The sequence below is a fragment of the Anas platyrhynchos genome, chromosome 7 (assembly GCF_047663525.1).
Source record: "Anas platyrhynchos isolate ZD024472 breed Pekin duck chromosome 7, IASCAAS_PekinDuck_T2T, whole genome shotgun sequence".
In the NCBI taxonomy this organism is placed as follows: Eukaryota; Metazoa; Chordata; class Aves; order Anseriformes; family Anatidae; genus Anas; species Anas platyrhynchos.
Window position 1 is genome coordinate 27,914,244 of NC_092593.1, and position 14,107 is coordinate 27,928,350.

General features: G+C 35.5%; 1 protein-coding gene and 1 long non-coding RNA gene across 2 annotated transcripts in view; one reads left to right on the forward strand and one right to left on the reverse strand.

Annotated features, from left to right (window-relative positions):
- Positions 1–14,107, forward strand: part of LOC106016166 (uncharacterized) — a 47,970-nt gene that overhangs the window by 21,182 nt on the left and 12,681 nt on the right. The window lies entirely within an intron of this gene.
- The window catches only part of BMPR2 (bone morphogenetic protein receptor type 2), a 103,652-nt gene that overhangs the window by 9,962 nt on the left and 79,583 nt on the right, over positions 1–14,107 (reverse strand). Inside the window, exons 5-10 of the mRNA XM_005016861.5 lie at positions 13,693–13,784; positions 11,427–11,657; positions 6,689–6,803; positions 4,937–5,097; positions 3,049–3,196; positions 1,958–2,094 (exon numbers count right to left, since the gene is read on the reverse strand). Of these exons, the coding sequence (XP_005016918.1) occupies positions 1,958–2,094; positions 3,049–3,196; positions 4,937–5,097; positions 6,689–6,803; positions 11,427–11,657; positions 13,693–13,784 (884 nt within the window). The remainder of the gene's footprint in view (positions 1–1,957; positions 2,095–3,048; positions 3,197–4,936; positions 5,098–6,688; positions 6,804–11,426; positions 11,658–13,692; positions 13,785–14,107) is intronic.

Below are 14,107 nucleotides of genomic sequence, written 5' to 3' on the forward strand. Positions count from 1 at the left end.
TTCTTCCAGATGATCCATTCCTGTCAATGTTTTAAGGATATTGAAAGGACCACCGTTATGACAGTACAGATAGTTAACAAGACTAAAGTTCTAGAGCTTCACATTTACCATAATGTTGTATTTTCTATTAATTTCAGGTTCAAAGAGTTCTACACTAAAGTTCACTATTTAGAAGTTCTACAACTCATAAAAAAGGATGAAAGGGAATAAAGGGAATAAATCTGCATTATTCTATTTTTCTACTAATAGCCTTCAGTCCCAGCCTTTGAGATCAAGCTTGGTCCCTGCTTTTGGCTTGGAAAATGAGACAAATGATGGTAACATCCCTACTCAGTTTATTGGCCTGATATTACTTTATACACATCATCTGTTAATTTATACTGTGAAAAACAATAACCACTATACAAGGTCTATATCGTAACACGTTCAAGAAGCAGACTGCAAAAGTAATCATAAAATTAGGCTTCCACATCCTTAAAGTGCCTTAATTATGTGACCTACACAATAATTTTTTAAAAAATTTTTATTTCTAAAAGGAAAAGAATAAATACATTTATCTAATAGATGAACTTGCACAAAGATGTTTTAACACAACATGTAAATGTAGCTCTATATAATGGGCAGAAGTCTTTTATCCCATTCCTGAGACAAAGGAGGTAAGAACCTTGGTCCAGAGTTAGGTTGTCTGAATCTTATATTTCTATGACATCTCAGAGCATTTATTAAGATGTCATCCTAGACTGGCACAGGGTGGAATGGGTTGTTTGATACCTATAAGCGAACTGTAGGTTATTACACCCCAAAGAATGTGTCAAGCAGTTTAAATACAGGAATTGTTATTAGGTCGGTGTATAATATTAGAGTCTACCAATTTGTTAAAACAAACATTGAAAATGGTAGTCTGCAAAACAAAACCAACCTTAAACTGTTTTAGTTACAACTGTCTTCAAAAACAGCTGTCAACATTGGGTTCTTCCAACACTGCATTTGCCAACATGTCTGTGAGTTTTGTTTGCTTGTTTGTTTCTTTCTTTGTTTTTACTTTTGTTAAGATTGTCTGGACAAAACCATGCAATAAGAAAACCTCTCTATGAAGCTCTCAACTCAGTTGCAACATGTTTTATAACAGTGTTAACACTGGAGGCTATGCTCCTCTCTGAAAATGGCTTCATATGTATTTACATGTACCAGCAGAGATGAGGCCTTAGGCTCCCCATTATCTGTGCAGTAGCTACATACTTATCAAGTAGCAAAGTCTCTGAAGATTGAAGGGAATAACTTCAGAAAGTGAATTCATAAAAATATCTTTTTAGATGAGTCAAATACATAATTTCCATACTTGCAGTCAATCTATTTTAGTTTAAACAACCTATTGCGTATCAGGTAGAACTCAGTAACTGTTTACGTTTTACTTTGCTTGGAATAAAAGACAGAACCTCCACTATGCTAAGGAGAGTTGCATTACCTCACCTTCGCTGCAGATGAAAGCAAGCACACAGACTCTCACCAGAGTTCAGCTGACTTGCAGTAACTTGTTGGCCTGCAGTAGCAAGCAAGACTCTAAGCCATAGCTATACTGATTCAAAACAACAAACAACATTACTTTGTTTATACTGTAGAAAATAAAAATTGTAGATCAAATGAAGCCTATAAAATTTCTAATGTAGTTATAACGAAACAGTTGCTAGAAAATGTAGCCTCTGTAAATTCTGAGCACTATACTCCTCTTCAAAAATAGTTTATTACAATGTTTATAAAATTTCGGTATTGGAGGATTATAATTACATTTTGCCAAATATTTTATGGTGTTACTAGTTTATATGATGTCAAAAGTCAAAAAAATACCTTTATGTTCCTCATCCAGTATACAGAGAATACATGGGCACTTCATGCATACTGAAAATTACTTTCCAGATAACACCCTATAAATTGCTTATTTCTAAATGTTCCATCTCACCAGGCTGTTTTCTTTCCATGCTTCTGGGAATTTTGGTCTTTGCTTCTCCCTGGACACCAAGACTTGCATATCTTCAAAAGTGGGATGGTTTCCGACTTCTGTCTGGAAAGCCATCTGGTACTCTGGCACAGACTCCCCTGTTCGCAAAAGAAAGAATGAAAATAAAACACACATATATATATGTATTTAAAAAAAAAGGCAGGGCAAGAGCTTTCAAGTGATGAAAGATAGTATCAAAATTGCTGTCTATCAAGACATTGTGACTCCACCCTCAAACCCTGCCCTCCTATCCCCCAAAAATCTGAATTAACTGCAGATGAATTGTGTTGTTTGGGAACCTCTCAAAGGATAGCATCTCCAAACTTTGCTGATTGAGGGGTACCTTCAGGATGTCCAGGAGCCTGAGGATGACACCTAATGTCTGTGAAACGTAAATGACTGAGTGTACTTCATCTGGGAGGAAGCCCAGACAGATTACAAGTCCCTGCATGTAATGTGTAGCTGTTTGACTACAGAGGGAATATTGCATGCCAGATTAATTCTATATGCTATAGCTGAGGAAGAAGATGGAGGTCGCTACACTTTCTCACATGTTAAGTTTTTACAGTTTATTTCCTCTTGTTTTATTTTACAGGTTTAGTTCCCTGAATTTTCAATGTCAGTATCATAAACTAAAGTATGAATGGCTAAAAGCCATATTATATTACTGTACTTTCCCATCCATTTATTCATTTTGAAAGTCTGAAAGATATTTCAGGCCCCATATCAGCTGTAAATACTCATAGTACTGTCTTTGCCATCAACCCAACTCTCAATGTTCATAAACTGTGGACAATAAAAATAGCACTCAAATTGCACTACTATGCAGCCTGCAAATTGCTTAAACAGGCAATTTGAAGTCTGTCAGCATGATTCATGCTTAACAATACAGTGTATTTGAGTATGAACAGTAACAATCTTGAACACTAGATGGCACCGACTTAATGGCAGAAAATAACTGATAAAAGTATTTCCTTTCTTCACTTAAAAAGCTATGGCTAGGATAACATTGGTTGCTGGTACTCCCTTCTACTACTATTTTTTTCAGTTACCTGGGAAGAGGTCTGTACATCTCATAAATATTTCCCAGTAGATAAGGCCTAGTGCATACATATCTACTTGTTTCAAAGCAGATTCGCAGTCCCTCAAGTTCACTGCTCCTTCAAGCACTTCAGGGGCCATATAACGGATTGTACCAACCTGGAAAAACATAAAATCCAAGTTTAAAATCAAGAAGCAATGTCCAAATCCAATTCATTATGAAGATTTTGTGGTCTTTGGTTTCTGTGTAGTTGTTTTTGTTTGTTTCTTTAAATATCCTTAAAGAAGGATATTAAAGAAGAATATCCTTAAAGAAGAATACTTAAGGATATACTTCTTTGGCTAGAAAAAGGATACAGCTAAGATGGAAAACTGCAGTTTTCTACAGCTAAGATGGAAAATGCAGTTCTCATCAAATAAATACCCTCATCTTCTAGACTCATATCAGTAACCTAGTCGTAATAAAGTCCTTCTCAAGCTCTGTCACTTTTTCATGCGTACCGTAACAAAATAACATTGTCCCTTATTCAGTGTTCTCATGTGCAAGATATAGTTTAATGTTTCTTCCTGAAACAACTCTGTTTAACACCAATGCACATACCATAATGGGAGGGATGCTGCTGAACAAGGAACTTGGTCTGTTATTGCTGGACTGTCAGCAAGGCTTATCCCTACATCTTCCTTATTCGAAGGTTAACAGCTTTAGAAGGCATCTATTTATTTCCACTAGGGACGATGTTAGATTAGAGCCGATATTCATCAGCCCTTACAGGACAGTATTTGGTTAAAGGGCTATTCCACATCCCTGCATTTTAAACAGTGGTTTCCCTGTTTCTTCATTCAGTGAATGGAGATCTAAAAAGAGCACCTGTGCACGAGGTATTATTACTGTAATGCTTTCTAAGGGACGTTGATTAGTACTGCGATACATGCTTTGAATGAAATGTAAAGATTTACTGTAAAAGCACATAGACAACAAATATACTGAAGCATTTGGGGGACTTCTAGTTTTCATTTAAAGAAGACTCATTCTCACTGTATTTGAGTAGCCTATGTTCAGATGTTAGCATATTTTTGCTCATATATGTAATATATCTAACCATCTAGCAGATGTTTTTCCACAGCGTTCCTTTAAAATCATGAAAGGATGCAAATTCTGTAGCCTTCCTCAACAGTCCTTTCCAGACCTTCACTGTCTTCTACATATAAGAAATGTTTCTTCCTAACTAACCTAAACTTTCCCTCCTACAACATAAGGCCATTACTTTTTGCCCTATCCAAATTGAATAGTTTATTCCTTTCTCTTTTAAGCACTTTACATATATGAAAACCTGTCTGTATCTGTACTTCAGTAGATGAAATAACCCTAATTCTTTCAGTCTTTTCTCAGAGGTTACTCTTTCGAGCATCCCCCATTATTCTGTCCTGATCCCTTCTCAGATGGTCCATGTCTTTCTACATGCATTTATTTTCCCAGATATATCCATCTGAAGTCCTTAAAATTACAGATGACACAAAGAAATGGTTGTAGGATGTGTGTGCATATGTGTGGGGGATCTCCTTGACTTCCAAAGAATGTTTGGACTTAAGTAATATTTGCAGAACAAGATTAAAGGGGCTTGTACCCAAAGCTACCTTGCATATATAATCTCTCACACACAAAACTTCCAACTCCACGGCTGCCAATCTTTCAAAATGCTAGGTTTGTTTTAGAGTATTTTGACAATAAAATCAGTCTCATCCTGTCAAGTTTTCAGCTACTTCTATCCCTATTGCACCAACTGCCCCTTAAAAGAATTGTACCACCTTAATATTCACCTTATAACAACTGTTTCTCAATGTTACTGTCATACTACTCTGTCCTCCTTTATATGCTGGCTTATCTTTATTTATACTTACCTCACTAATGGCAGCATTATCTTCCTCACCTGGGCGTACTAGTCTGTTTCCAGTTAACTTCATGGAGAGTCCAAAATCACTAATTACACAAGTTCCATCATTCTTTACCAGTACATTGCGGCTGTTCAAGTCACGATGGGATATTGCAGGTTTGTAATGGTCTATTTGGACATATGAAAGTGCTTGTTATTATTTGAGCAGTTCTACTGTTCAGCAAAAGCAGAGAACCTCATTAGGTCTGCTCACCTATTATAAACAGAAAATTAACTTTTAGAAAGCTAACATTTTTGCTTCTTTATAATGAACTCCACAGTATGCTATCTGTTGAAAACCAACTGGCATTCATAGCTTCACCATATCCATACAGCATATTAGGTTACTGTTTCACAGGCTTAGTGTTTGCCATTAAGCTTTCCAAGGGATATTTCAGCATGATTTTGGCAGGGAAGATGTATACTTAAGCATAGACTTGCTGCCACAGACCTGACAGCCATTCCAAATGTTCTCTCTCATATCCACAGTCCTCTGTCAAATACAGCTCCAACTATTGACATTATAACTGAGATAGGCACCTATTCAGAAGATACATATATAATATTATTATTCTAGAGGAGCTGAACATGTTAATCCTGCAAGGAGTTTGATCTTTTCCAAAGAGTAATCTCAGTTGTTCCCAGTTTATGTGCAATTTACGTAGTTAGTAAGAGCACCAGCACAATAGAACCAATTTTACTGTGGAATTCTTTCTATTCCATGAGCTCCTTTGTAGCATTTACAGATCAGCCTATGGCTGTCTCTTCTTTATGATGGAAGGTTTACACATTTTCTGGCTGCTAACGGATACACCTGTCTGCACATTTCAAAACGATGATAGCTGCAGTTTCAATGGCACATAGAAATACCAAGTTAGGTATTTTCAGCCTGGCACTTTTAACAGCATCTTCAGTTTTCATTCTGTGCTAGAGTTGATGCTTAACATTTGAAATATATGGTTTGGGACTTTAATCTGAATGCTAGCACCTTAATATGGAATTAAGATTACCATCCTTTTATTTACTGCCCAAAAGCTAATGCTTCAGTGCCAGACCATATTCTGCAGCTTGTTATATCACAGATATCAGAATACCTGTTATATAATCATGATATTTTAGATGGCTGAAATTCTGGCTGAAACAGATGAGCAGAGATATATGTCAATACAACAGCAGATCCAACACTCTAATAGAACACAAAAAACAGTAGTATCATTTGTACACAGAGAAGACTATGCTCACACCCTTCAGCAAATACCAAGAGATACAATAAAAACTACAGTGGTATTAGAAGATTGAATTATTTTTTATGTATACAGTTCACACACACACACACACAAAAATGCTGAGCTGATTTGTGCCTGAGCTGCAAAAAATAAACAGAACACTCCATCTGCTTGATCTCTATTCGACAGACATCCAGTGCTTCAGGTCTTCAGTAATCTGTTGCCATGATACTGCAGCACTGCACAACTCTGCCTCCTCCTCTTTCCTGTCTCTGGGACTCTGCTGGCTCTTACTCCCTGTTTTCATCGAAGTGTCATAGGCACAGCCCACAAGAGGGAATTGTTCAAAGGAAAGTACATATCAGAAGTACTGAGTAATCTCTATTTGCATTCCTACTCACTGTACTGTCACAAAGTAAAAAGAAAGGCAGGAATCTTCTACCTGACAGAAATAGGAATATCGTGAACGCCTTAGCATCCCTTCCCGGCCTTACCTCCTCGAGGTAGCTCTGTGTGCAGGTACGCCAAGCCCCTAGTTATAGAATGTGCCAACCGACAAGAGCTCACCCAGTCACTTGTGTGGAGACTCAAATATTTGCACAGCGAACCCTAGCAAAAATAAAATAAGTACTGAATTAAAATATTTATCAAGTTGAATAATTAAGTACAAATCTTTAAGAAGGACAGTTATCCAGTGCTACTGAAAGGTGTAATTCTGCAACTGTTTCTGTGTATACACAGATATTATAAAACACAAGATTTTCACTAATTTTTAGTGGTGCCATTTGGTTTATGTAAGGAAGTAGAACAGAAAAATTATCATACATTGCATAATAATAGGGGTTGCCTTTACTAGTAATGACAGTTATAAAACAAAAGCAATATATGCATTTCTTTTACTCTTCTGTAAAAGTCCTTTCTCTGAACATTAGAAGCAGAAAGGTAACTGCAGATATAGCAGCCAGGGTGACTAATTAGCAGACTTTGAACCATTAGTATTTACAGAAAAACAGAGAACATCCCTGACTTGCATCTCCCCTGCTATCATATCTTTATTCGTTGAACCAACAACAAAAAAAAACATAAAGGTTCCAAATAGGAGTGAGTCCACATACACTGAAGAAACAGGAAAAAAGAACATCATGTTATATTTTGTTGTTTTGTTGTTGTTTATTAATTTCTAGTAGAATCTTCAAAGAAAACCAGAATAAAGGGTGTCAGATGTGACACTGAAATATTCTAGAAACTTGAACTGAAACAAGAGCCAGGTCCTGCAAACTGTAACACCTTTGAGTATTTTTTTGTACAGTCCTCAATAATGATATGCTCAGTTTAAACAAAGCAAATCCCCATGCATAAATAACAGTAAGTCCAGTCTTCTCTGTACATGTATTATAAAATAATGGTTATTTATGACTACTGATGATCCCCTTTTGACTGTTTAAATATTTAATCTCAAAGATGTACCAGTACATAGCATCTTGCCATCACAGCTACAAATAAAAAAATAATATTACAAAATCAGTTACGTGACCATTTGATTAAAAAACAACAATGGGTATTTGACATTTGAGTGCATTTGGAGTCAACATTCAGGTATATAACATAGGCACAATTCAGGTGGATACACATAGATACCATGATTTGAAATGACTGAAGCCTTAGATTTTTATTTTTTTTAATCCAACACTAAAACTAAACTCCAGTTATTTACTCCTTAATATAATTACAAATATCTTTCAACTTCTCAGATTTAGACTGTACTGAATAAGGAACCTATAAGCAGATAACCTTCTTGGCAAAAACACAGACCAAACATCACTCACACAGGTTTATACAGCATTTTCTTTTTCATTGCAAAAATACTGTCATACCAACTTTGAATACATTTTAGTAACAACAAGCTGAAAATCCATCTAGTAATGAAATATAAAGAATTTTACCTTATTTTTTTTTTAAAGCTCTAAGAAATACAAGCATACATTAGCTTCTTTCCCCTTTCAGTTTTACCATAGCAACAAACCGCAAATCCTAAATCAGGGGTGCGCAAAAATTCTTGTTACTCCTTGAGGCCCAAATCTCAGGCTTAATCCTCTCTCTACTCAAATCCACATTTGATAGTGCAAAGTTATAAAATATGAAATACTGAGATAAAATAGTTTGTCTACATATAAACTTAAGGTAAATGAAGATAGACTGCACAGTTCAAAACATATCCACTTCTGATGTATACTCCTCTCACTTAGTTTTTGGCTCCTGCCTAGCACTAGACTTTTTGGGTTCAGGTATGATTACAGCTATAGTGCTCATTGCAAAGATTCTTACAGTGCAATGCTCCAGAGGCTGTGAGCAATTCTGGTATTAGAACACAGTTTCCTTGTTTGCTTTGAACAAATTACTGCGCTATATATACTGTACTTTTTTTTTTTTTTTTTCTCAACATTCTCTGGGGGATGTAAGGACCGACTGCCAGAAACTTAGGTGCAGTAGAAGATTTTCTTAGTCTTGTGGGTTGAAATTCCAACCCATTCTTATGGAGGCAACAGGACTGTTGTAGTCTAACTGGGAAACAGTGTATAAAGATCAAACCAACTTCAAGACCTTTTTGCTCCGAAGTTTTGTAACTGCTATATATTTTTAAGCTGGTTGAGAACTGTGATTTTATATTCTTAGTGAAGTTCCTTATAAAGGACAACCAGAAAAAGTTTTAGTCAAGATAGAGATTTGTAAATGAGATTATTCTTTTTCAGAGTCATGAGTTACATGTTAAATTGATGATACTTGTTCCGATTATGACTTTTGATTAAAATGATGATTTTGTTCTAACAATCATAAGATTTTACTATGTGTTTTACAACAATTTTTCGTTTGTTCTAAAAAGACATGAATGTTTGAATACGAGGGGCACAATTCTATGACTATTCCGTATTTTTCCAGATTTCGTGCTGTGCCATCCCTTGCAACTTACTCACTGCTTATTCACCTGCCATACCTCACAGTACCATCACAATAGCATGTTGATTAGCCTATACACATATCCTCCCTTTTATTACTTGCTCCCCTACCTTCATCCTTCTGAATGCATTTGGATAACAGCATGATTTGTTTTAATCTGGTATGTCTCGCTTTCACCCAGGCAACAACAAAAACAGTTTTCTGTGTGAAAACGCTCCATTTTGTGTTTTCCTATTTTCAATAAGAAAAGTTTTTCCAGGGAGAATGATATTTTGGATGTGTAGTATTTCACTTGTACATCTTGCATGGGCTGCCCCTTATTGAAGTAAGTTTTATGAGTAATTTGAATGGTGCCATTCCCTTTTAGTAGGGTTTCCACAGCAGGGTTTTTTCCCTGCTGTTAGCTCAGCATACAGCAGAACATCTGCTCACTGAATTAAGGACCATACTGTGCATTAATTACACCTGCTGTGCACTTTTTCCAATGACTTCCAAGCCACCAGTGGATTGATTTTAGGCTAATCTTGCTGTTTTTAATACTGTATTGGGAAAGAATCTGATAATATGATGTTATAAGCTTCATCTGTGCATTTAATCAGATTGTTAACTGATCCTGTTTATAGAAGCAACAACACAATTTTCAACCAAATTACATTTCAACTAAAAATCATTTAATTCAAGAAACCAGCAAAGCCAGATCACCTGTTAAGACAGTTATGTTAAGCCCTCCCAGGAGCAGAATACTCAATTGATTTCACTGAACTCAGCTGAAAATAAGCCTATCCTGACATAGAAAGCCAGAGTCAAAGTGCTTTGCCACTGTGCATACAGCATGGACTAGACCATCCTTTTCTATAGTCATTTCTAGTCTTTGCAGTCTCTTCTTATATGTCATTCTCTTATAAACTGACACAAACAAGCATGTTCTCACTTAAAAATTTTCAACGTTTAGATGTAGAGCTTAGGGATATGGTTTAGTGGGGACTGTTAGTGTTAGGTTAGAGGTTGGACTCGATGATCTTGAGGTCTCTTCCAACCTAGAAATTCTGTGATTCTGTGAATTAAAATGTTCATTCTACATTTGTGAAGTGATAGGTTGTCTTCTTAAAGTTGCATATATACAACAAAATTTATATTTATTATTATATTATATTTATATATTATATATATGTATATTATTTATATACACAAAAGCAATTTAAATTTCAATGCAAGCATATACATAGAACTTGAAACATCTTAAGGGAAAGGCCATCATTACTCCTATTTGTGGTTGTTCTGTTTCTTTTTGCTAGTTGAATAAGCAGCTTTTGTCCTACTGGCTGCCTAACCAATCAAGCTTCAGCCATCACATTTGCACACTGGAATAAATACAATGAGTTCACTTACTTGAGACCAAAAAGCTCATTAAAGTATTATTTAACAGAACAGTTAAAATCCTTTTCTATACACAAGGAAAAAAAAAAAAAAAGAAATGTAAATCTTTGTGTTTTCATATATGCAACCCCTCAAACATATATTTTATGATTTTCTGTGATAAGCAATTCACAATTATGGTCTGCATTTTAAAAATATTTTCATTTTTTGTACTCACACGCACACACACACAGAGTTACGAACTCAGATAAATGAATTTTAGGAGGTAAGCACCCAGTTGGCTAAGAAAATTTGAAGATACAGTCCTTGAAAGTAAGCCTGCCTTCTTAAGAATTCTTTTATATCATCAATATATGGTACAACAAAATAAATATGGTATTCCCTATAAAGCTTAAAAAAGGTAACAGGATGCCTTATGTTTCATTGTATTAAAAAAACAAACAAACAAACAAACAAACAAAAAAAACACCCTGCCATTTACAGCTACTAAGTGAGGTTATAAATACCATAAGAGGTGTAATGTTTTAATACTAAGTAGTTTTAAGTTGATTAATATATTTTTATGCAAAAATAACTCTTCAAATACTGTCCTCGATTATTCCACAGTTGATTTTAAAAAGTGACTTGTAACCAAAAGCAAAATATTAAACCAAAAATTTAAGACTACATTTTAAGACTAGGTTTGATAGTAGTAATTTAGAAACCTTAAAGGGTGTTACAGTAAGCCATGCTAAGTTTCATTAAAATTGTAACTTATATGGATTTTTTTCACATTACACCAGGCAAAGGTGACTACTGTGCAAGAACTCCAAATTATTGGCCAATACTGAAGTGCATTCTTTTTATGTGGCTATTCTTAGGAATCTAAACTAATCCAATTGATTTATTTGAAACACTTACATTGGGATAATATTCCATCACCAATAAGTACTCCATACGCCCATCTGCAGTGAATCTCTCATCTCCCACAATGAAGCGGGCAATGTTGTCATGTTCCATCAGTGGAATCCTGTAAATGTTCCTCTCATTAACGAAGTTCTGACGATTAGCAAAAGAAAATACTTTCACAGCAACTGGGCGTTCATCTAGGGAGCCTTTATACACTGCTCCATATCGTCCCCGGCCAATCAACTGAAAAAAAACAAAACAAAACAAAAAAAACATAACATAATTAGTTCACTAAGTAATAAGCAAAGGCAAAATCAAAGTTTTAACTCTACAACAATATATGACAACCTTTATAATGAATTACACTGTAAAATTATTAAATATTTTGTACTGAAAATCAGAATTAGAATACTGTCATAAACGTTATTTTGGAGCTGTAAACCCTAGCATAGGCCCACTTAGATCTTACTACATTGATCTATAGTCTGAACACCTAATAAATATATCATAAATAATCTATTCAGCAGCTTCGTATGGGTTATCAATAAAATCAATAAGCTTTATGCTGAAAAAAGCTCTTTAATTAAACTTTTGACTACTGAACATTTATAGCTTTTATGTGATCAATTTTAATCAACTCCAGAGATCACAGGCATTAAGCTACACATTTTAGGTTTAGGGTAGCTTTACAAGCCATACATTTTAAGTTAATAATGACAAATATGCATTTGCAGTGCAAGATAGATATCAAAAGAAGTAAACAGGTTTTAACAGAAAGAAATAACCAATTCTCTGCTACCTGTGAATCTTTATTCTAGCCTCCACTGTTAGTCTTCACAGAAAAGCCTTTTCCATCTCCATGGCAACTAAAGAAAGATGTGATCTCTGCTCTAAATCAGAGCCCTGGACCACCCTCATGAAGAGTCCTAGTTTCTAAACCTCAAAACATTCTGACTACATAAGAATTTAAGAATCTATTGAATTCAAATCATTTACAGGCACATCTAGATGTGAAACAAGCATCTTTTTACTTTTTAAAATGCTTACAAATAGAGGAGAAGGGGAAAGCAGAAGGGATTATAAAGAAATGATTTTAAAGACAATAAAATTATCTAACAGGAAAGTTTTCTAAACTTAAGTATCATTTAACAGGCAAGACTTTCCATTTTTCAGACCTCCCAAGGCAGAGTCCTCAATGTGGATTGCAAAGTGATAGTATATCACCTCAAGGTACAAATACAGAATATACATGTATTCTACCCACAGAGACACAAAAGGCAAACACAAGTGAAGAGAGTTTGTCCTGCAACACCCTATGGCTGGAGGTGAGGTGGCAACTCCTGGGATTTCAGAAAAAGGACTGAAGATTCTGTAGATCTCCCCATCAACAAAACTGCTGCTTTTTCCAAGACTGTATATCAATATAAGTAATTTCATCTGAGATTTTGCCACACTTCTACAATATGTACCTTTGTACTCTGGTAAACTCTACCTCAAGTACTTTTTGTTGGCAGAGGGCACACAAATTTCTTTGCAAGTTAGTCTGCTTTCCAGGTTTGCCCAGAGCACACCACAGTGAGGACTACATGTCTGCAGCCTCCATCTGTAGCTGTAATTTCTAATGGGCAAGAAAAAAAAGCATCACTGAATTTCTTTCAGTTATTCTATTGATCTATTTTTAGGTAAAAGCTTTTAAAAATTCCATGCAAGTTCTACCACATATAACAATTGAAAGCATAAAATTCTGCAGGTTTCTGGTGATACATCTAACACCAAGCTCGTTGGAAAGTTCTGGTTGGCCTCTAGTTGCCATGGAAATACACAGTACCTCACTGTGAATAATGACAACACGTAAAAGCACTACTATTGAAATATACAGCCCTATCTGCAGTCAGTTCTGTGCTCCAATGGTGTTACCAAAGCTTTGCAAATTACTACTGTAGGATATTGTACTTAAAGCAGTGTCAAGCAAAAAGAAGGATTTTTGATGCAATGCTGAAATACAGCACATTCCAACTCCCCTTGCAACTGTTACCTTCCACTGTTTAATATTTTCTTTTTAAGGTAGAACGTGTTGTAGCTAATACCAACAATATCGCTACCAAAGCCAGGCAAAACATAATTGCTGTAACCTTCTATTTCTTGCTTTTAAACTGATCTAGAGGAAAAGATTACAGAAGTGCACTGATACATTTATTGCTGTAACTGTGAGAAGTGATACAACCACAAGTCTTTCACTGAATAAAAATGAAGATTAAGAAACAAATTGAACACATACCTCCAATAACTTTAGATTGTCCAGATCCAAAGAGGGCTCTGATGCTGCTGCCTCCATCATGTTCATACTGTGCAAACCTTGCTTACGGTCTCCTGTATGGAAAGGGTCGGGAACAGATTCAGGCAGTTTGAAGATGGGTTTGTTTGTTTTTTTTGGCCATATTATAAGCAAAAGTAAAACTTACCTGGGACTTGTTAGAAACACATAGCATGAACATGACAAATAAGAAGGAATCCTGTAAACTTTTTGAGTCAGCGAGATCAGTAGTGAAGGTGCTGATATAAGGCTACCTGCTACACACGTTTTGATAATTGATTGTCATTGGCAGTAAGTGTAAAGCATGTTTACAGCTTCACTTAAGCTGTCTATGTTGAGTAGAGGATTTGTTGAGGAAAAATGAGCCTCAAAATGCCAA